This window comes from Paramormyrops kingsleyae, chromosome 9 (genome assembly GCF_048594095.1).
Source record: "Paramormyrops kingsleyae isolate MSU_618 chromosome 9, PKINGS_0.4, whole genome shotgun sequence".
NCBI lineage: Eukaryota > Metazoa > Chordata > Actinopteri > Osteoglossiformes > Mormyridae > Paramormyrops > Paramormyrops kingsleyae.
In genome coordinates this window covers 13,230,141-13,253,385 of record NC_132805.1, presented here as the reverse complement: position 1 = coordinate 13,253,385, position 23,245 = coordinate 13,230,141, and the positions used below count along the sequence as shown (strand labels likewise).

General features: G+C 39.6%; 1 protein-coding gene across 2 annotated transcripts; it reads right to left on the bottom strand.

Moving 5' to 3' along the window:
* Nucleotides 1-6,738: 6,738 nt before the first annotated feature.
* Nucleotides 6,739-21,505, bottom strand: LOC111841707 (guanylate-binding protein 2-like). Of its 2 annotated transcripts, none has more exons than XM_072716372.1 (10): nucleotides 21,357-21,505; nucleotides 18,499-18,693; nucleotides 18,286-18,413; nucleotides 16,840-16,949; nucleotides 16,236-16,450; nucleotides 12,318-12,560; nucleotides 11,688-11,962; nucleotides 11,384-11,596; nucleotides 10,852-10,954; nucleotides 6,739-7,196 (listed from the first exon to the last, which is right to left on the bottom strand). In XM_072716372.1, the coding sequence occupies exons 2-10, from the start codon at nucleotides 18,665-18,667 to the stop codon at nucleotides 6,880-6,882; spliced, it is 1,773 nt and encodes a 590-aa protein (XP_072572473.1). In that variant the 5' UTR covers nucleotides 18,668-18,693; nucleotides 21,357-21,505; the 3' UTR covers nucleotides 6,739-6,879. The 2 variants fall into 2 exon arrangements, with proteins under 2 accessions (XP_072572473.1, XP_072572474.1); XM_072716373.1 differs by having other exon boundaries at nucleotides 18,499-18,690.
* Nucleotides 21,506-23,245: the final 1,740 nt, after the last annotated feature.

Genomic DNA, 23,245 nt, shown 5'->3' with positions numbered 1-23,245 from the left:
TCAATGCCCCAGCCAGAGCCCTGACGTAAACCCAATTGAACATCTCTGGAGAGACCTGAAAATGGCTGTACACCAACGTTCCCCATAAAATCTAACAGAGCTGTGGAGGATTTGCACAGAAGAGTGGCAGAAAATCCTCAAATCCAGGTGTGAAAAACATTCCCAAGAAGACTTATTGTCACACCCTGCCTGTACCGCCCTCATGTTTACCACGCCTACCTCGTTAACCCCGTGTGGAATCCTTCCGTTTACCTGTTATGTTGCATTTCCTGCTTGTAGTCCTGTTCAAGTCTGTTTCCCCAGGTTTGTCATTAACGTTACGTGTTTCCCCCGAATAAACCCCGTTTTAGAGTATTCCCGGCTCTCTCCTCTGATTCCCCGCTCGCCTCGCACGCCGAACGTGACACTTATGGCTGTATTAGCTGAAAAAGGTGCTTCTACTAAGTACTAATACTTACGTCCATGTGATATTTCAGTTTTCCTTTTTAAATAAATTTGCAAAAAAATCTAAAATTCTGTGTTTGTGCTGTCATTGTGGGGTACAGAGTCTAGATTCATGAGGAACAAAAATGAACATTTACAATTTTAGGATAAAGCTGCAACATTACAAATGGTGAAAAATTGAAAGGGGTCTGAAAACTTTCTGGATGCACTATGTGTGTGTGTGTGTGTGTGTGAGTGTGTATTAGGGTGTTTCATTTTTCCAAAGATGTGATTTTCATATGACTTTGCTTACACCCCGAGTCTCAGTGATGTAAAACATATATATGCCAAATTTCAAGAAGATTGGATAATATTTAGGGGTTGCACACATTGATCACTTTTATCTCAAACTAGTTCATATATGTTCGCTTTTGGCACAAGGCAATTGTAAGTCGATGGGCTCCAAAGAATGATTTGGATATGCTACAGCTTCTGAGCACTTACCCAGATGCAGACGTCAAAAAAAGTGCTCTCACAGTTGCTAAGAGACACCTTTGGTATCTGTCAGAAACAAACGTAGGATTGGATTTTTTGGACGAACGTATTACTCAGGCTGAAAAGGAAAATATGACTAAAAATTTTGAAACCAAACCTGCAAAGAAAAAGGAAATTAAACGATTAGAGGGTAAAAACCTAGTTTTTGAAGGAAATGACCTGAGCCATTTCATTACTAATAAAACAAAGACGTTCTTTGAATTGTTTGGGATCCACGACGTGACAGAATACTGAAGTGATTCTCAAAGAAGCCATGTGAACGCTCTTAAGGTGGTCAGTGATACCGCAGAAAGAGGAATTGCTCTGATAAAAAAGTTTAACGAATCGGTCAGGGATGAACAACAAAAACAATTCTTGTTGAGGATAGTCAAGCATCACAGAAAAGTCATCACCAAGCGAACAAAAGAAGGGATTGCATCGTTCAAAGTTGATTAAAATAACACATGTTTTGCCTATCATACTACCTATTAATCTAAGTGTCTAGTTTTAATATTATTTTAAGTTTGTGATTTCTAGTTTTCCTAATAAAAGTAATTAACATTGAAAAATCGTATTTTTTGCCTACTTTTACAAAACTGATCAAAGTGTGCAACCTCTAAATATTATCCAATCTGGAAATTTGGCATATATAACTTTTATATCACTGATATTCGGGGCATACGCAAAGCCTGCAAATTTTACATTTTATTTATATATATATATATATATACACAGAATTCTGTGAAATTTAATAGCTGCGGTACTTTATCACAAAGCACTCACAGCATGGAGTAGTAGTTTGTCGTACAGAAGTGACTACAGGCAAATCTCAGGCCAGTGCCAACTCATTAACTGCATGCTTGTCTTCAACTGACAATTCTGCCATTCCATCCAGCTAAACAAGAGGAAACACCCGGGTTTTCATACATAGTACCGCTTAGTATGCGTTTTCAGTTTATACTGCAATTGTGATATAATGAAAATAATGTTATGTAATTATAGGTATATTTTTAAATGAAGTTAATCTTACCGGCTTGACTGTCTGACGGATATCAAGCTCTGAACAGTCTGCAATTTCTATCATCCTGAGGTAGATACCCAAGGTAAAACAGTGTCCTTCAATTTTAGATTATTTGTCTTTGGAGGAAATAACACATCTTACAATTTAGATTTTTTCAAATTTATTTTCATTTTTAATTACACAGCATGTCCTCTTTAATGTACAACAGGAATAAATATGTTTCCTAACATCAGTGAAAAGATAGATGCAAAAATAAAATGTCCACTACAATGGACATAAATGAATGGGTGGGGTCTCAGGAGGCTATTGTAGCTTCTTCTGTTGAACCACCAAAGAGCACATGCAGAATTGCAGGGCTCAGTCCAGCGAGACAAGGTCCATCATGCAGGAATGAATGCCCAATCATTCAACCAGCAACAAGGAAGAGGTCACTCTCCAAAAGCAGATAGGAAGTGGAGGGTATCAAATGATCTTTTTCACCCTCAAACAGCAGAGTTCTGCCTGGAACCAAAATTTAGAACAATGCTTAACAGTCTTAAGCATTCTATTACGTACTAAAATTACAAGGATTTGGTAAATGAAACGTAATTGATATTTAACAGGGACAAACAGACATAACTGTTACAAGGAATCTAGGCAATGCACAGCAGATAGGGTGTCTTGGTTAAGCTAATTTGCAGCCCTTGTCCCTGGCCAGGTTTTAAACACATCAACATTGAATGCTGTCATTGCTAAATGATTCTCTGTGGTCTTTTACAGGGACTGAAACAGTATATTTACATTTAGATTAGTTTAAGGTATACAAATCTGATAAGGCAGGCAGCAAATAGTACTATAGTACTCATCAAGAAATTCCTTATTAACAAACAAAACAGGAGCTTCTAATTTCAACTCAATTGACCATTAACGGGGTCAATTTCAATTCACAAGCATTTAAAAAGATAAAATTCCAATTCAAAAACTTTTAACCTTAATTCTAATTCTGGTTAGGGTTAGACACCAAGCTGGATGATGACTGCTGAAAATTAACATATGAATTGATGTGGTGGCCATACCTTACAGAGACTTTAGGATTTGCCTGATTTGGTCGAACAGGGTAGTACTTTAAAGCAAAAGTAAGTTTTGCAAATTATGCAAATTAGCAAACAATCTAAGTAGGCGGAGCTTTATAGTCCAAAGTTGGTAGGGCATGGCTGTCTGTATCTGCAGAAAAAAGAATTTTGATTGTAGTACTAACAGGACAGGAGATATCGACCGAATCGTTTTGGGGGGCGCTACGGTGACCCCCTCTGGCTGACAGACTTGTGACGGATGGTCTGAGTAGTGGGTAGGATTTGGCATAGTCCTGTAAGAGGATGGAGTTTCCTAAGTGTAGGTGTGACAGGTCAGCAGATGTCAGACAAAACAGGATTGGTTTGGGTGAGATGGTCCGAGTATTAGGTAGAAATCAGGATGGAGATTGTTGAGTGTAGGTCTGACAGGTCAGTAGATGTAGGACAGAATGTAGAATCATCTGGTACAGTGCCTGAACCTGTCTGGTTTGGGTCTGATGGTCTGAGTAGTAGGTAGATATAGACACCATCCTACCTGAGGTGGTAAGTCTAGATCATACAAGTTAAAGGAAGTTTGTACTGGCTTTGTGAACATAGGCTGTTACATATTCATAACAACAGTGCTGATCTGCTGCATGTAACAGTAGTAATATAATGCTTTGTCCTTTTCTAGGCTGTTCATTCAGACATGATAAGGCCTGAAAGTTATTTGAATAGCATTAACTGAGTGGCATTTATGAAATGGAGCACTGACAATTTATTAAAAAAAAACCCAAAAACCTGCAATATAAATAATGCACTGACCACCTGCTGGCCAATTTATTAAACAAAACCCAAAAATCTGCAATATACACTGCATGGATAAATGAAATCTGATCATTTTCTATGAGTCAAACGGCAGAAAAATTAAAAATATGGACTCGGGTGAAGGGAAAGGTAATAATTCCCTAAGGAGAGTTTGGGAACTGAAGTGGTGTTCTTCTAGCTATCCAGAAATTTATCAGTGACTTTTGGGAGGACAGAAAAAAGTCCTGTCAGCTTTTATTGTTACTCTTAATTTGCATATGCTCTAATGTTAATGTTTTTATTCTGAGCAAATATACACTTATTACCCAGATAATCAGCTTTAAACATCTCCTTCCACTGCCTAAGAGTTTTGCACAAGAGTATATTGTTGCAATTTTGCAACTGTATGTTTTTATTTTTCTTGTAATGGTCGAATAAAAAAATTGGATGTATTGGATGGCTGCTGCGATTACTGGGGTGATTTTAAGAGAGGTTTTGAAATGGCCAAGCAACACATTTTGACAGGTATAACAGCATAGTTTTACATCAACATGATCATTTATATATACATCTCTAGAAAAAATTGTGACCACAGCAAAATGTTTTACTTTGACTCATTTATCGCTTTATTGGTATGCTTCTGTGTAAACTCCAACCTGGCTTTTTTCAATCAATTGTCGATAAAGAGCTTCTTCTTAGCTTTATGGGACCCTGTTATAAACTTGTCCTGGCAGCGCACTTCACTTCATGTCATCCTCCAATTTATTAGGCACTGTCGGATAAGTTGACGGTCATCTCTGAATTAGAAAGTCACTTCTGCTCTCTACCTGGCTGGTTTTCATTCGCTCCTAGTGTATTCTGATTGTTCTTGTGTAGTACTGTCTTACAAATGCTTGGAAGCAACCTGCCTTGTAATGTCCACAAAATGACTTTCTTTCATTCACAAAATGCTTTTTTTTCCCCACAAAATTACTTTCTTTAATTCACAAAATGCATTTCGTCCACAAAATGATTTTGTATCATTCATGAAATGCATTTTGTGCGCAAAATTGCTTTCTTTCATTCATGAAAGGCATTTTGACCAAAGATTTACTTTCTTCTGTCCACGAAATGCAAAGCGCTGATATCAGTTCTGTGTTTAAAATTAAACATCCCTTTTGATTTCTGTGCATGAAAGAAAGTGAAATCTTCATGCTTTCGTGGACAAAATACAGCAAGGCATTACTTGATTTTGTCATTAAATAATGTTTTTTTTTGCATTGGAATACTTGTAAGTAGGAAAATGAAAGATCACTTTACAGAGGGTACATCCCTAGCTGAGGTGAATTTTGTGTTATTAAAAGGTAGATTTTTTTGGCTGAACATAAGTTTTGTGTCTTGAGTAAAACCATATTGAGCCCACAGAGATCAGGATGTAGGGGTGTGTATGTGTGGTTTTACAATTTTACATAGCTGAATAACTAGTATTCCCTTTACCGGACTGATGAATACACTGTAATCTTCATTTTATTTGTTGACACATTAGTGGTGCAGCATTAACCAAACCATGCTGAAGTTAGAATTCCATCAGGAACTTGTGTACAGGAGACAGGGACTCTGAGCCACTCACTTCCAGCGGACCCAAAGCAGAAGTGAGTCATGATCCAAGCCCAAGTTCCATGCCAGGAGGAAGGGTGAAGGACAAGAGCTTTGGGACTTGAGATGAGGGTGCAGCAGGGAAAGAAGTTACTTTTCCTCCAGGTCGTGTAGACAATCCTGAAGCCCCCTGTGGTCATATAGTCTGAGGAGGTGAAGGGGATTATCCTGATTGAACTGATTGTCCCATGGCAAGATGGCTGCCCAGAGGCCTCAGAAAGGAAAACAACTAAGTACTACTAAGTGGATTTCCAGGCACGGTCTGTGTGGAAAATACTCTTAGCTCTGGGACTAGCAGGAAGAGAAAGTAAGACAGCTGCTCACAGGCTGGAGGAGGCCATGGAGAGAGAACATTGTTGGCTTTTGAATCAGTGAGAGCAGTTCAGTTAGAAGCTATGAGAAGATGGGCAGTGACCATCCCGCCAACTGGAGGATGTCTGATGAAAGTTGGAAGCCATCAGACATAATCTTCTCCTGGAGGAAAGCTACAGTCACAAGAAAGTGACTGAAGCATCTAGATAGATCTAATAATGTCATGTATACATTTTCACATTGTTCCATGCGTTTTATGTTCTCTAAGACACAGTATTTCTCCTCCTATGAGTTACATCTATCATGCCCCTGTCCTGAAATTGTTTCCCTGAACACAACCTAGTACAGGAGCTCCAGGGTGACATCATGATCCCGCAATCACCTAGTTTTTCTCATTCTGATGTGACAATCCCCCACATCTGTCTTTTGTTAGTCCTTCGTTAGTTGTGTATATAAATGTGCTCGCCCTTACTGTGTTTCCCAGCTCAGTCATTCTTGCTGTTATTGCTGTTTGGTGCATTCCTAGTTCCCAGTGTTTGCTTTCCCTGTGTTCCGGTTCACCCCACTCCTGCCTTGTTACTTCTTCCTGTTCACCATTTTATGGTCCTTTGTTTTCTGGTTGTTCATGTCCCATTCATATTAAATCCCTGTATGTTCTGCTTCTGGGTCATGCCTTCCGCATCAGACGTGGCACTGGGCCTCTTTCTCACTCTCTTCCATAGCTGCTCCTTTGAAAATTCTCATCCTACTCTTGATGTGGGTGTAATGAATGATAGTGTACTTAATTTTGTTAAATTTACTAAATATTTATAGTTATGAGTAACATATCATCAGGTCTGAAATGATACCCGGGGTCAGCAGCCACCACACTGCTCTCTATCCGTACTGTTCAGGATTACAGTCAAATATGTGAACAACTTTCCAAAAAGAATCATAAACCAGATAAATAAATAATAAAGCCATTACAAAGAGAGCTTTCAATATAGTTGTTTTATTGATCAAACCATTATTTAATGATGAAATCAAGTAATACCTTGCTGCATTTTGTCTGCAAAAGCATAAAACTAATTTGAAACCTGTGTAATCCAGTAAGTAAATTAGGAGGGACCACAGTTACTAAATGATATTACAAGATTTGTTTGATCTCGCACAAGCCACCTCTGCTCTGAGGCTGTTGATTGCTTGTGCCATTTCATCAGACTTCGCCTTAAAACCTTGCTGCATCAGATCCCTCTGCTCTCTGAGTTTGCACTCTAAGGCCATTTCTAACTCCTTCTTTTGAAGGGCCACTTCATCCTCCATTTTCTGTCTAATCACCTCAACTGCCTTCTCATGGCTTTCACGTTCATCTTTGAGGGTCTTCTCCATCTGTAAACGTTTCTCCTCTTCAGCTTTGTTCTGCTGAGCCAGCAATGCAGCCTTCTCTCTTTCCTCTGTTTGACCAATCATAACAAAGGGGAGGGGAGAAGGGAATTGGATGGAGAAGTAAGTATATCACCTTTTTAGAGAAAGTACAGTCTGCGACATCCTCTATTTCCAGTTTCCCAATTAAAGCATTAAAAAAAGCGTAGTTCTTATTGTTACAATTATTAGAATTTAGTGATTAGTTGTCATACCACAGCACACAACAACAAAATGTGTTCCCAGCATGTAACTCATATGTGACATAGCAGGGGACAGCTAATTCAGCACCCGGGGAGCAGCACTTGGGGGGTGGTACCTTGCTCAGGGTACCTCTTTGGCTGGGGATTCAAACCTGCAATTTTTCAATTACAAGTGCGCCTCCCTAACCATTAAGCCACCACTGCCCATTGATTGCAGACAACTGATTATTGACCCAGAATGTAAAGCAGTTTATATGGATTTATCAAGTTTTTACAGAATTTTTTAAATCAAAAATAATACCAACAAATGGTGAATCAATATTACAAAATTAGCATTAATAGCAGTGGAAACATTCCCTTGTTTGTTTGAAGGAGCAGCAGATTGCGGTCCTGCTCTCATGCTCCTGCTATGGAGGCCATGCTTCTCTCCTCTGATGGGCCAAAAGATATGAGTGATGTAAGTGGAAATTTGAATATGTCCACTGAGCAAGTTCCATTTGAGATTATCAGTCAGGTGTGTGTCATTTGCATTGCTTTGTTTTTCTTATTTTCTGTGGTTTATATTTTATCTACTGTATATATAGTACTATATACAGTATGGCATATATGCATATACAGTGGTTCCTCAGTACTCAAACTCATTAGAACTTGAATTTCTTAAAAGTCAAACCAACCCAGTTCGAAAAAAATGACCTAGAACACGATCTGAATCTCAGAAGTCAAACCGTGAATGCTGACCTAAGTTAACTTGTACGCGTGGGGAAATGAGTCATGCGGCACGTCTCTCAGCGGAAACAAAGGGTAATGCTTCAGTCTCAGCCTCAGTGTGATAGCATCATGCATGTTTACACTAGCTGAGTATATATATATTTAGACAGTAAAAATACATTTAGACAATGATAGTAACAGTAATTATTATATAATAAAATACATTTAAAAATAAAGAATTCTTATTATTTATTTTAATATCATTAATAATAAACCATTAATATCTTTAATTATAATAATATTGCCATGCCGAGCGGGGACAGAACGGAGACAAAGGCGCAGACGTATCGGGGGATACAGGGTTTAATTACAGGTAAGGCAGGCAAAACGCAGACGGACAATAAAATGACCAGACTGGGGAAACAAACTGAAACGCGGACTAAATACAGAGGACTAATGACAACAACCAGAAACAGCTGATCACACGGGAATCCCACACGGGGTTAACGAGGGGGCGTGGCACACGGAATGAGCGGATGGGGGGTAGGAAGTTTTTTTTTTTTTTTTTAACTTTACACATTGTTTGGATACATTTATTTTCTTACTTTACAAATTATTGTTTTGATAAACGTGCTTAGATGTGTTTAGTACAGTATATGCTCTTCTTGTTTTATCCTGTTCATCTTGTGTTTAAATGATAAAAAAAAAAAAAACATATTTAGGTGTAATTTTTGGGGGCCGGGAACCAGTTAATTGGTTTTCCATTATTTCTTATGGGGAAAATTGGATCAGAACTCAAACTTTTTAGGATTCGAACCCGAGTTCTGAACAGATTAAGTTCGAGTTCTGAGGTACCACTGTATATATACAGTAGTATGCCTGTAATTATTGATTATATTAAAAATCATGTACTCTACCGATTAAGGAAGTAATGGTTTATTAATGAAATGAAAAGGCCCTTAACCCCCAGCTCCCTGGGCGCCTCTATGGGTGGCAGCCCTCACTGCCAAGCAAGATGGGGTAGGTTGAAAAGAGAAATTCTCCACGGGGATCATCATTCATCATGATATGATATGATATGATATATGATTTAACTGTAATTGTGATAACCCTGACAGCCTGGTGTCACACCAAAGGGAAAGCATGACCTAGATGCAGCCATGGTGCTAAATAAACCATCACAAGGGACTTTATTTTGATAAGGATTACAGGTACGGGAGCACAGACAAGCAACAATGACCAACCTGGGGAACTCAGGACTTAAATACTAGACTAACAAAGGGGCATAAAAGAGGCAGTATTGAATATGTGAACATGAGGGCAGGAACAAGAGGTAAGACAAACGAGCACCAGGCATGGCATGTATGTCAGGATCAGGAGGACGGAGTAAGAAGGGTGTGACACCTGGTGGAAAATCAACAAAGACATCAAACATACCTTGTGACCCTGGAAATACACTCCAATAATGCACAACCTGGACCTTCTATTCAACAAAACATCACTTACCTTTAACACATGGAAACAAAGTGATATCACAAACCTTTTCCAGAATAACAGCTTCATTATTTTTCAACATTTAGTACTGGACTACGACATGGGGAAGGAAGCATTCCTTCAGTACCTCCAATTAAAGTCTGTTCTTACATCTAAAATCAATATGTCAAATAATTTACTCCCATCCCCATTAGTAGAACAAATTCATAAAATAACTAACCAAAAGAAGATCCGTTCCAAAATATACTGATATTACAACTGTGGACACAATAATTCCCATCCCAATCACAACCTGGAAAGAAGGCTTATCAATTACAACCAATACAGAATTCTGGACCCAAATTTGCAAGAACTTAACAATGACTAACAACACTAAGGTACAACTAATACAGTACATGGTAATTCATAGATCTCACATCACCCAGCACAGGTTGTATAAGATGGAACATACAGACTCTGACATAAGTTCATCCTGCATGTCAAACACCCAAGATGACTATTACCACTCTACCAGGCTCTGCCCTCGTCTTCAACATTTTTGACAAGAGGTCATTAACATAATGTCTCATGTCGAACTGTAGCATTCCACTATCTCCATCCCTATTTACTTGGAGATCTTTCAATAATAAACCCACCAATCCAAAATTCAAAATCCATACTCATTCCCTAAACTATTGCCAAGAAAAATATCCTCTTAAACTGGAAAAAAGAGGTAAGGAACATGCACTGATTACTGGAAAAAAGACATTAAATACATACATTAAATATACTGGGAAAAAAGACATACGTTAAATATCACGTGATGGTTAAACCTTCTCAAACAATACATGGAACAGATTACCCTCCAACACCAATCCTCACACTATGAAAAAGTTTGGGGTTCCTTGATCATTTCATTAGACTCGCCTGTCAATTAACCCCTCTGATTCTGTCTCCTGTATTTACACACAAACACAGACACAGACATAGAGACACACACACATACGCTACAAACTTTCACCAAAGTCTCATTCTTGATAACTGATCTCATTCCTCATAGATGTCTGTCTCTACAGTATGTATGATGATCTGGGTATTATTATGGTGATAGGGTGCAGGGGTGGGTGGGTGTGTATTGAGCTCTCTATGGAAATTAAAAACAAGGGAGTTGGTGGCGGAATTAAAAAAAGAACAGGTATAACATGAACATATCCTATGTAACTAATTATTATATATAATCGACGGCACTACTCAATAAAAACAGGTCAGACCTTTGTTCCGCATAGTTGTCATAAAACCTTACCGTGGATTTTCTTCTCTTTCTCAGTCAGTTGCTTATCAGCCTGCCTGACTGCAGTAGATTCTGCACTCTTTTCCTTTAGAAAGTTCTCTAGGACTTCTTCCGCCTATAAAATCCATCAGGACATGAAAAGATCATAACAGACAAAGGGGCTTAATACAATGAAATTCTACGATTTAATTAAACCCCCCATGCCCCCCCCCCCCCCAATTTCAGCAACACAGATAAAAACTTTATTGATTTTGGTATTTGGCCTGAAACCTACCAATTCCAGTACATCCTGAACATAAGATCATATATGCTTGGTAAAACATTATTTGCTAGGATTTTAATGCATTGCAAAGCAAGTTCTGATCTATAATACAAACTCAATTACTTACAACAACACCTCTTTAACAACAATTTTACTTAACTCTGTAATTCAAAGCTATTTTGAAATAAATTTCAGTTACTTGTTCAGCTTTTGAAAGGCACACAGTGTATCAGCAAAACCAAGTCATTTAGGGCTGTAGACAGATTTAACCGTAGTTCTTACCTTGACTCCTTTGTTGGGTGCTCTGTTGTATTCATCCAGTAAGTCTTGGTGGTCCACACAATAAAGGTCATACCCACCCGGTTTAGCATAGAACCCATTCTCCAGTTTCTTGCCTATTGACTCAGAAAGCTGTGAAAGCAACTGTCTGCAAAGACCTTCTGAGGATTTATCATTTTCAGCAAGAAAAGCAGCATAAGCTTCTTTGATGGCTTCCTATGAACACAGCACAGATTCTGTTGCAGTTTACATGCTTTCATCAACCTTAAATCAGTATCATTATAAGCTGGCTGGGACTGGAACCTACCATTAGTGTTTTCATGTATTCACCATTCTCATCCTTAAAGGATCGGTTTCTGAATGCTTCGATGGCCTGGGAATCCCATTGTCCATGCTTCCTGGACATCTCCTCCATGTCTACTGGGAAGGTAATCTCCTGCATGCCCTTCTTGTAGACCTGCAATCCTTCCTGCACAGCTGCCTGGTTTTCAATCTGGGCCATGGCCAGCACAGCATTCTCCAGACAGGGAACACCTCCACTAGCAATGGTCTCCACGTAGGTCTTTGCCAAGTGGCCAAGCACTGAAACCAAACAGTGTATACGTAAATCATAATTATTCAAAATCTATAATTATTATATAATATCTATTGGAAATTTATTTAATCCAAAAACCTTTACCCTCCAGACTACTGTCATGAGGTCCAAAGTAATAATTAATAACATTAATTCATTACATATGAATTATTATTCAAATTATTCAAAATCTATAATTATTATGTAATATCTAATAGAAATGGATATAATCCAAAAACATTTTGTCCTCCAAACTACTGTCATAAGGTCCAATTTATTAATTAACACTGTTAACTCATTACACATAAAGCAATATTTTTAAAACAGGAAATGCAACACAGAGCTACAGTTGTCATGACTCACTCCTTCCTGTGACCGGGAGTCCACCTTTCACTTTTTTTACTGAACTTTCATTGTAGATATAGTCACAGAATTTCAAAGTAACAGCCTTAAATGATGAACTGAGCTGATTTTCATCCATGGACTCGAGGTGGGCCATTTTCTCTGGAGCTGCAGGCGTTTCAAACACAAAACATCTCCTTTCTGGAAAGTAATTCCGAATGCACTCTCGGGGGAGGTTATAGGCTACAGTCTTCTTGTCGTTTCCTAAACAGAGAAACATGTTCAAGTCTTTGCATTGCAGCACATTGTCAGTCTATTATGAAGTATATACTCTAAAGGTGGCCAACTATTTAAAATGAAAACAACATAATTTATGTCATTTTAACAATACAACGTATGATTGGTGATCACAGTTTCCGTATGGCACAGTGCCTGTGTAGAGCCCCCAAGACTAACTTTCTTGTTTGTTTTGATCCCACCCACTGTCCATGATTGGCTACACAAAACATACGGTCTTTTGTGTCACTAGTGCCCTGAAATGTACTGGAAGTAAAAACAAAAGGCTTTGCAATCATGAATGCCTTTGAAGGGAGACTTGCTGACCTTGTGCAAAGTTATCCCCATTTATATGACAAATCATGTAGAGATTGTAAAGATGCAGACGAACTGCAATTCATGGGTAGAAATTGCAAATAAGCATACATTTATTTCCATTCTCTATGTGGGTTTGCTTCATCAAAAAAAGTCTGCTATGCCATGACATTGAATGTACAAGACCTTGTTTTTTAAGTATGCAATAGATTGTTCTTGCCAACATAGTTAAATTTAGTTTTGTCCCAATATCATTTGAAGTGTAGACCACTTTCGTGTCTGCAGATAAGGTGACTTATTTTGTGGGTGGAGCATAAGTGGTGGCAGAAAGAGCCAGATCAGTAGAGGTATTCACCAAAATCATATATGAATAATCCGGACGACTTCTCCAGTTATTTTAATGTTTTGTCATCAAAAGATAAATTATCTCAGATTAATAAATTAACACATAGCAATGGGGATAGGTTTCCTGATCCAAACTTACTGTTGAATCAGTGGGTTAAGGACCCAACTAAATGGCCCAAGTTACAGTGACCAGACATTTTCTTCCATCTGGTCAAAAAAACCAAGCATGTACACAAAAGATAAACTGAAGGCATATTAATCCCTCGAGGCATACAATTTCATGCTTTGAGATCATGTCCAGGACCTTGAATACAGAGATTTGTCCAATGCCTTTTGTGTACTATGGACCAACGAACTGCCTAGCTAGCAGCAAGGACATTAAACGAAACTATACAAAACATTGGCAATTATTAGGAAATTGAACAATTATATACTGACAGCAAACTGCACTTGCATGACTGGGTGAATATACATTTTTTCCATTCATCACTGAAACTACTACTGCTGTTGTTATAATTTTTAGACAGACAGACAGACAGACAGATAGATAGTACTGATCCTGAAGGACATACTGTTGGTTTACAGTAGAAGCAGTAAGAATAAACAATTACATAAACAATTAATATAGAATAAATAAAAATAAGCTACATAATATAGATATATAAAAATGTCAAAATGTCTATGAAAAAATTTGAGTTTTTCTGCATAGGTCTTCATATTATTTTATGCTGTAGGGCTAATTCAGTGTGCCCTCTGAATTATATTTTTGAGTATCTAGACCTACTAATCATTACAGGTTGGTGTATCCAGTTTAGACAGCGACGTGAAGACGTGTGAAGGCTGAGCTCTTCAACAATTTTTTTTAATTTTAATTAAAACATACTCTTTATAAATATATAACATCCCAGTCTAATATTCGAGTGTGTCAAGAGGTGATCCTCCGTGAACTCTGGGAAGTGAAAACCAAGTGTCCGCAGGAAATTGAAGAAAAGGCAGAGGCACATGCCACAGAAATAAGAGTTCAATGTGACCAGCTATGAGAGGAAGATAAGAATGCAGTTGATCAGGCAAACATAAAGGTAACCGCACTGGAGGTGCAAGTGCTTTCTCTGGAGGAGGTGGAAAATGGTCACTCAAAAAGTATTATTACTCTCCAACAAGAAGCGGCACAATTGAAACAGAATTTTGTCAAGTTGGAGGAAAGGAATGTGGACCTGGAGGTGAGGTCTCATCAATGCAGTTTGCATATAACTGAGATTAAAGAGAGACAGGAAGATGAAAATGGACGGTTGTCTTTATTTCATTATAGGAAGTCCTAGCGCTTGACAATTTTGGACCGAGCACATCATCCTCTGAGAGTGAGATCAGATGATGGCCTGCCTGCCAGCGCATTTGTGGTGGCATTTCACTGTTTCCTTGAGCAGGAATTAAGGCTGAGAAAGGCTACACAGATGAAGGAAATTGAGACTATGGACAGCGACATGGTTCAGATTCACCTGGACCTGCAAAAGTCATCAGGCAATGGGCTGCATTCAAGAGAGTGTGTGGGCTACTGAAATGCTGTGAGGGAATACATTATGGCCTGTTCTACCCAGCTGAGCTGAGAAGCCACGAAGCTTCAGGGTTCTGGTGCAAGCAGCTAAGTTTTTAAAGGAGAGGCTAACATCATAGTAAAGTTAGGGAGGACCCACTAAAGTAAGAGGACATAACTTTTCTCAAGTTATAGCTCCATTGTTGAATGTAGCTCATGTTAATCAATGGAATGGCTGGTGGGAACAGTTATGTTAAAATGTAAAATGCAACAGTTCATGCAACTCCAGGGTTTTTTGTTTTATTCTTGAGCTACTACTGTCTGTGAACTGAAGAGATACTGGGACAACTAGTTCTGACTCATTGTTTTGTTGTTGTTGTTCAGTGAAAATGGGAAGCATAGATTATGTCTATTCAACAGTACTAATAGAAAGTATACTGTCTACATAATATATTTTGGTGGAAGGCTGGGCCTGTTCTGTTGAGTCGGGAGATGACTGGAGGTGTTAGCAGCCCTTTCGTAGTTAAGAGGCCAGCCAGGGATCTTATATTCTTATATTCTAATATATTTTTGTTGAGTTGTGTTTTTCCCCTTACCCTTCATGGGGTTATGTCCCATGGAAGAGGGGCACAATTTGAGGTATAGGCAGAGGGAATATGAATTTGGGGAGAGGGCAAAGCATTTGGTAAGGAAAACACATTGAATATATCAGATATTCAAACTCCAGTTGGGCTAACAATAGATCAGATAGGTATTAATAATGAATTTAGAAGCTTTTATGAGGAACTATATACTGCAGCAGCACTGCTTTTTAAGGTTGAGCTGTATGTGAGGCTAGAATAACAGATACAGAAAGTACATCAGGGGCCTGCATGTGCCATAAATGTCTGTTTCACTTCAAATGTCATCTAAACAGCGGTATCCCATAATGAAATGAAAGTCGCTGCTTTTTCAATTCTATTTTGGCAACCAACCACACAACATGACATGTTCCTACTTTACTTTGGGGTCTTTGCCCATTCGCCTCTGTTTGTTTCTTCTGTTTTTTTGCCACCACTTTGTGTGGCAACTTCCTGTGGCGTAATCATTACATCACTCAAAATTGGTCTATGCAGCCACCTTCACAAAGGACCAACATTTTCGCCAAGTTCCTTTACGAAATGGCAAGAAAATTTGGCAGTGAAGTAACTGGTTGCCAGATTAGATTTGTTTTATTGTTACCAACTGGTGTAGAATATGTAAGCTCTTATAAGACAATTTAATTGGTGACAGGTCTCTACAGATGTATTTGTCATTTTAGTGTCATATTGATTTAATTTCATTCATTTCTCAGATGTAATATGTATATAAAAAATCAGATTCTTCACACCAGTGACCATTAATTTTGTGTTGTGCACCATCTTTCTCTGGACACAAAAGCATGGTAAAGTCTGATGGTCTAATTCAACTGTGTATCTTTGATGTTCTCTTACCTCTTTTAAGGCTGAGAGCATGTTCCAGATACTTGTCTGCAGTTACTTCCGTTCCATTAATTTCCAACAACAAAGTGAAATCACGAACAGCCCACACAAAACTGGGAAAGAACTGCACAAACTGTACATCTGCCCCATCATCATCATCATCCTCAGCAGATGAAGCATTGGCTGGTGATTTCACCTTGATCCGATCTGTCAACTCTGTGACATATCTATGTATGTTAAGGAACAATTCTGTGTTGGCCTAAGAAACTGAATCCCTTTAACTACCAGTAACATACACCATTGAAGGACCTAATAATGAGTATCTTTACAGAACAACTGTTCTTTAATAAATCCAATACAACATAACAAACCAGCAGCTGCCTTTTCTTATAGTAGGCACCAAAGGTCTCTGGTACCAATCGGGGAAATTTACCTAACTTTTACACAATCCTACAATAATTGTGTTACTATGAGAAGTCACCTGACATATGCCTTTGGGGTCAACTTGACCCCTGGGTAGGTGTGAGAGCTAATGTCTGCTCCCACATTATAAACTTGGTTTTCATAAGAGCCACCTTTGACTTAAAATAAGTTATATTTACAGAAGAAAGGATACTGTAAGTTTTCCACTGCTTGGTTGTCTATGGTACCTTTACTGTTGTAGACCAGAGTGCTGCTCAAAAGAATGGTGAGAGCGAAGATCCAGGCGTCATTCTCCTGGTCTCCCTGAAATACAACAACCAATTCTAAATTAAATGATGCCATGAGGAAATATAGTTTTGCCCTGGCTAAACAGTGTGTGGCTCAGTGATCTAAGCCTCTGTGCCTGTGATCGGAAGGTCACTGGTTTGAGCCTGGCCTTAGCACATCTGTGGGTGCTTGAGTAAGACCCTTAACCCCCTGCTGACTGGATTCTGCTATGGGTGGCTGCTTTTCATGGCTCGCGTGCTCTTACCTACAGAGAGCAAGTTGGGGGAGGCGTAAAGAGAATTTCCCAGGGGAATAAAACATATCAATTATAATTTTTTAAAAAACAACACTATGAACATCAGTTCACCTAATGTAATACAGTATGCTATGCCAGAATCTAATACGAGAACCTTTAAAACAAGTCCCCAGTTACATAGAAAAAAGAATAAATGTCCTGCAAACTTTTTGGGATTCTGTCCAGTGAAAGCCTACAGATTTCAAATTAAAGTCCACGGTAACTCAGCCATGGTATCCTTAGACATGGACACCCTACAGTAAGTAACTGGAAGAAAAAAATCCAATATATTTAAAAAAACCCAGAATACATCTGAAAGATTAGCTATTCAAGCTGAGCATCATAGATTGAAAGAAATATAGAATAAATTGATTAATTCAAATTCAGTGAAAATGACAATGTAAGAACATTTTTGCCTAGACTACATTTACCAGAAATATGGATATTTCAGTGAATCTTATGAAGAATGTTCTCTCAAAAGATGCATTTTATTTTCACCAGTAGTGTGTGATCTTTTTTTGTAACACAACCCTGTTAACAACATATCTGTAAACAAACCATAGATCCGTAATAACAACAATTTTTTTAATTCTGTTTTTCTTGTATGGGATGATAGTGACATGCATTGTAAACAAAAGTATTCAACTTTAAATGTATTTTTCAACTGACCTTGAACATTTACATTAATATAGGCCAACTATTTTATATGAGTAATATAATATGCATAAATTGGTTAAAAAGGGGAGCAACAGCAAGACTCTCCAAAGTTCTTTTGTCATCAAAAGATAAATTATCTCAGATTAATAAATTAACACATAGCAATGGGGATAGGTTTCCTGATCCAAACTGACTGTTGAATCAGTGGGTTAAGGACCCAACTAAATGGCCCAAGTTACAGTGACCAGACATTTTCTTCCATCTGGTCAAAAAAACCAAGCATGTACACAAAAAATCTGTGCTCTAAACATTAGTAATTATGAAGTCAAACTTTAATGCCAAAAGGCCAAATAAATATGACAGCGAGCTTAACTGCTTAACTAAAATACTTTAAACAGAACAAGCAACCCTTCTGATCACCTTCTCCACATCGCCCAGGCCCTCGGTGTCCAGGAGCACCAGAGTGTGGTCCTTTCTAAGGGGGTGAGGTACACACCACATCCAGATGCCCTTAGTATGTGACTGTATGGTGGCTCCCAGGGAAAAACCTTAAGGAACAATGACAAATAAAAGCTGAATATCTGAGAATGAAGCAATGCAGAACTGCGAAAATCATTCAAACTGCAGTCTTACCCTTCTGCTTTCCTGCCAGCTTGTTCATCAGGTAGGACTTGCCAGTACGGTACAATCCCACTATGGCCACAACCACAACAGGTTGCCTGACTCCCATAAGATAGGACAATGCCTCTGGTACAACTCGCAGCGTCCCATTGTTTTCAATCAAACAGATAGGGGATTCCATTTCAGAAACTCTGGGCACAGGATCTGCTAAATGTAAAATGGATATCATATTCCTTTTTAACAAGTAAGAGAATCATGTCATTCTATGTGGGATCAATACAAAGGTAAGATTTAAACCAAGGCAATAATTTGTAGAAAAAAATCTTGCAATTTTCTAGTGACAACATCAGTATCTATAGTGACATCAATGTAAAGAGTTCAAGGTCCAAAATAAATAAAGTATATATATATATATATATATATATATTATAAAAAGTATAATTTTATAAAGAAATTATATATTTTTTAATTGATAACATAATTGTGAGAAGACACATGTTAATAATAGTGAATTATTTTATTTCCGGCACGGCACTGCATCATATTTATATGGTCACAATTTTTCATTCCATCTACCAATAATCTGTGAAAAGGATTTTATTGTTGCTACTTTTCTTGTGTTTCAAACTACCTTTCCAAAGTGATGGGTGTGGGGTGCAGTGACATTCCAGACTGATGGGCCATTGACAGTATGCAAACTACTACAGGTGTGGGGACACCTATCCCATCAATATTCATTGTGCAAGTCACTGACTTTCAAAAAAGAGTGTCACTCCAAAGTTCTAACACTTTAGTAATCAAACCACATAAAATTTCAGAATGTCTCTTTCACCTAGCCAACCCCTGTGTCTATAAGCTTCAGAGTTCAAAAGTCTTAGCTAGAAATGTCTATAATGTGATTTTTTACAATTTCTCAGTATGTCTGAAAATAGGTTTTTGAAAAGTATATGTTTAAAGTTGATTTTAACAAAAAATAGAATAATAACATTTTAAGTGGTCTCAGATTATTGGTGTTGAATAAAAGCACATGTAACACTTTGGAATAAATGTTTTTTAGATAGGTGAAATATTTTAAAATGTCAAGGCATGTCAGACTACCCCGAAAGTGGCTGAGAGGCCTCAGACTCCAGAGAGTTAACTTTCTAAAGGCAAGTGCCAGCATACAACATCCCGGAAATTTTACTCATCCCCACGCTTTAAGAAAGATGTGGCCACCACTTAATTATATATATTTTTCTCCTATGTCACCAGAGGGGCAGGGTCGGTGTCAGAGTGGATCTACCGGGCTGGCATCTAACTGACTATTGGGGAGGGGGGGTGCACCATCGATCGTGAACTATATTCATATGAGCGACACTAGAGGTTGACAATTTTTCGTGACTCCCGTGGGTCACGGGATTCCCAGCGATGTTAAAGTTTTCTGCCATCAACAACAAAAAAATACCCAGACAAGCGGTCAGTCATCAAAACAGTCCCCTACACTGTCATGCAAACCCTAAGATCACAGGACTAATGAAAAGTAAACAAGCACCTTTCATATGTATCCCTTGTAATGTGTCATGCACCGCTCCGTCCGATCCTGATGTGTGTCACGCCCCCTCGTTAACCGCATGTGGATTCCCCGTGTTTACCAGCTGTTCCTGATTGTTGTCATTAGTCCATTGTATTTAGTCCGCGTTTCCGTTTGTTTCCCCAGTCCGGTCATTGATGTTGCTGTTAACTGTCGTGTTTCCCCGGTCCTGCTTCCCGAATAAATCCCCGTTTCCACCCGACTTCCTGGCTCCTCTCCCCTGCTTCCCTGCTCGCCTTCCGGCGACCGTGACATGATGCATAAAACGCAAACGCAGCGCAATGTTTTGTTCAGATTCAAGTGCAGAAACATCTTAACTAAATATATCAATTGCAAAACAATTAAAATCAGGCAGAGAGAGGTTTTCAGTAGAAAGGTTTTGACTGTAATCACTTTTTGGCAATGGGTGAACTGCATTGTACTGGTTATACTGGTCCTATAGAGGTGTTTAAAGTGGTAAAAAGGACTGGATGGTTGATACTGCAGCACAGAGCAGGAAAAATCTCTGACTCTTTAATATGACTCCAAGATGAAGAATTGTCTTTATTTAATAAGTAATCCACATCGGTTGTGTAGTGAAACTCATTTAGACGTAGGAACATTTATAAACATAAATCTACATTAATGTGTCACATTTGAACTTCCATGGTTTCATGACATAAGGTTACAGTTTTACAATGCAGTTACGACCGAGGACTGCTTTAAAGCGTTTTACATAACAATGGCTTCCTTTGACTTTTATTACAATTATTTATTTAAAAATTCACCAAAACCAGCCTTAAATCTGACAAAGACATACCTTCGCTATATTAGCTTGGGGACACATGTACTGTATACTTTCTGCACGTTAAGACGATTTGATATCGAAATTACCCGCCTTAGTCGCACAAGAAACTGCGATGCGTCCTGAACAGGCTGTGAGCGCTCCGCGGATCGTAATCAGTTTCTGGCAGTCACTTTTTGGCACAACCTGTTCTGCAGAGGGGCTCCGTAGCTTTATGTTTACTTGTTAATCAAATAGACAAACACGTATATATAGTCGGATACTCCGAGATGTTTAAAATTGGATTATGAAATCGAAACACTTTTTTTAGACACATGCAGTAGACATAATACAACAAAATCTAATTTACATTAAGTTTTGGGTTTCGATGGTCAGTACACATGGTGAGGCATGATTTTGTATCAGGTGCTTTTCTATTATCATAATAAACACAGATATTCATCTAACAGCTTAGAAGCAAGCATGCAATATTTGGAAAATCTTGAAATAACTTCAAGAGTGTAAACTGCCTCTTACCTCAGATTTTTTCTCCTCTTACTGTTGTAAAGAGCATGTAGCAATAATGACTTTAATTAAACCAGCTTCATACTGAAAAATCCTTTTATGGGAAACCAGAAGCACTTAGACTTTCGATATTACTGTCACAACCAGCCGGACGGGAAACACAGGAATGAGCATGTTGAGTAACTGACAAGAGTTATATTCAAAAAAAGGAACAAAACTGAAAACAAAGAAGAACTCGATTCACCCGAACCTGTGGTAACAGGAAAGGGAGAGGTGGAGACTATGAACGCTTATAACTTCAGTGACAAACCATCCATCCATCCATCCATCTATCCATTATCTCCCGCTTATCCGTGGTCAGGTCGCGGGGGCAGCAGTCTCAGCAGGGAACCCCAAACTTCCCTCTCCCCGGCCACATCATCCAGCTCCTCTGGGGGAATACCGAGGCGTTCCCAGGCCAGCCGAGAGACATAGTCCCTCCAGCGTGTCCTGGGTCTTCTCCGGGGCCTCTTCCCAGTGGGACATGCCCAGAACACCTCACCAGGGAGGCATCCAGGAGGCATCCTAATCAGATGCCCGAGCCACCTCATCTGGCTCCTCTTGATGCGGAGGAACAGCGGCTCTACTCTGAGTCCCTCCCGAATGACCAAGCTCCTTACCCTATATCTAAGGGAAAGCCCAGCCACCCTGCGGAGGAAACTCATTTCGGCCGCTTGCACTCATGATCTCGTTCTTTCGGTCACTACCCACAGCTCGTGACCATAGGTGAGGGTAGGAACATAAATCGATTGGTAAACCGAGAGCTTTGCCTTTTGGCTCAGCTCCTTCTTTACCATGACAGACGGATGCAGCGCCCGCATCACTGCGGACGCCGCACCGATCCGCCTGTCGATCTCCCGTTCCATCGTCCCCCCACTCGTGAATAAGACCCCGAGATACTTAAACTCTTCCACTTGGGGGAGGACCCCATCCCCGACCTGGAGAGAGCATTCTACCCTTTTCCGGCTGAGGACCATGGTCTTGGATTTGGAGGTGCTGATTCTCATCCCAGCTTCTTCACACTCGGCTGCGAACTGTCCCAGCGAGAGCTGAAGGTCACGGTCCGATGAGGCCAACAGAACCACATCTTCTGCAAAAAGCAGAGACCTAATCCTGAGGTCACCAAACCGGACACCCTCAATGCCCTGGCTGCGCCTAGAAATTCTGTCCATAAAAACCATGAAAAGAATCGGTGACAAAGGGCAGCCCTGAAGGAGTCCATCCCTCACCGGAAACAAGACTGACTTATTGCCGCCCATGCCGACCAGGATCTGGCACTGGTCATACAGGGACCAAACAGCCCTTAAAAGGAAGCCCGGCACTCCATACTCCCGGAGCACCCCCCACAGGACTCCCCGAGGGACACGGTCGAATGCCTTCTCCAAGTCCACAAAACACATGTAGACTGGTTGGGCAAACTCGCATGAATCCTCCAGAACCCTGCAGAGAGTATAGAGCTGGTCCACTGTTCCACGGCCGGGGCGAAAACCACACTGCTCCTCCTGAATCCAAGGTTCGACAATCCGGCGGACCCTCCTCTCCAGAACCCCGAATAGACCTTACCAGGGAGGCTGAGGAGTGTGATTCCCCTATAGTTGGAGCACACATCCCCATACTCTGCTTCCACATTGGAAGGCGTGTCGGTGGGATTGAGGAGGTCTTCGAAGTACTCCTTCCACCAACCCAAAACATCCTGAGGTTAGTAGCACCCATCCTCACCATAAACAGTGTTGATGTTGCACCGCTTTCCCGCCCAGAGCCGCCGGATGGTGGACCAGAATCGCCTCGAAGCCACCCGGAAATCGTATTCCATGGCCTCGCCAAACTCCTCCCATACCCGAGTTTTTGAATCAGCGACCGCC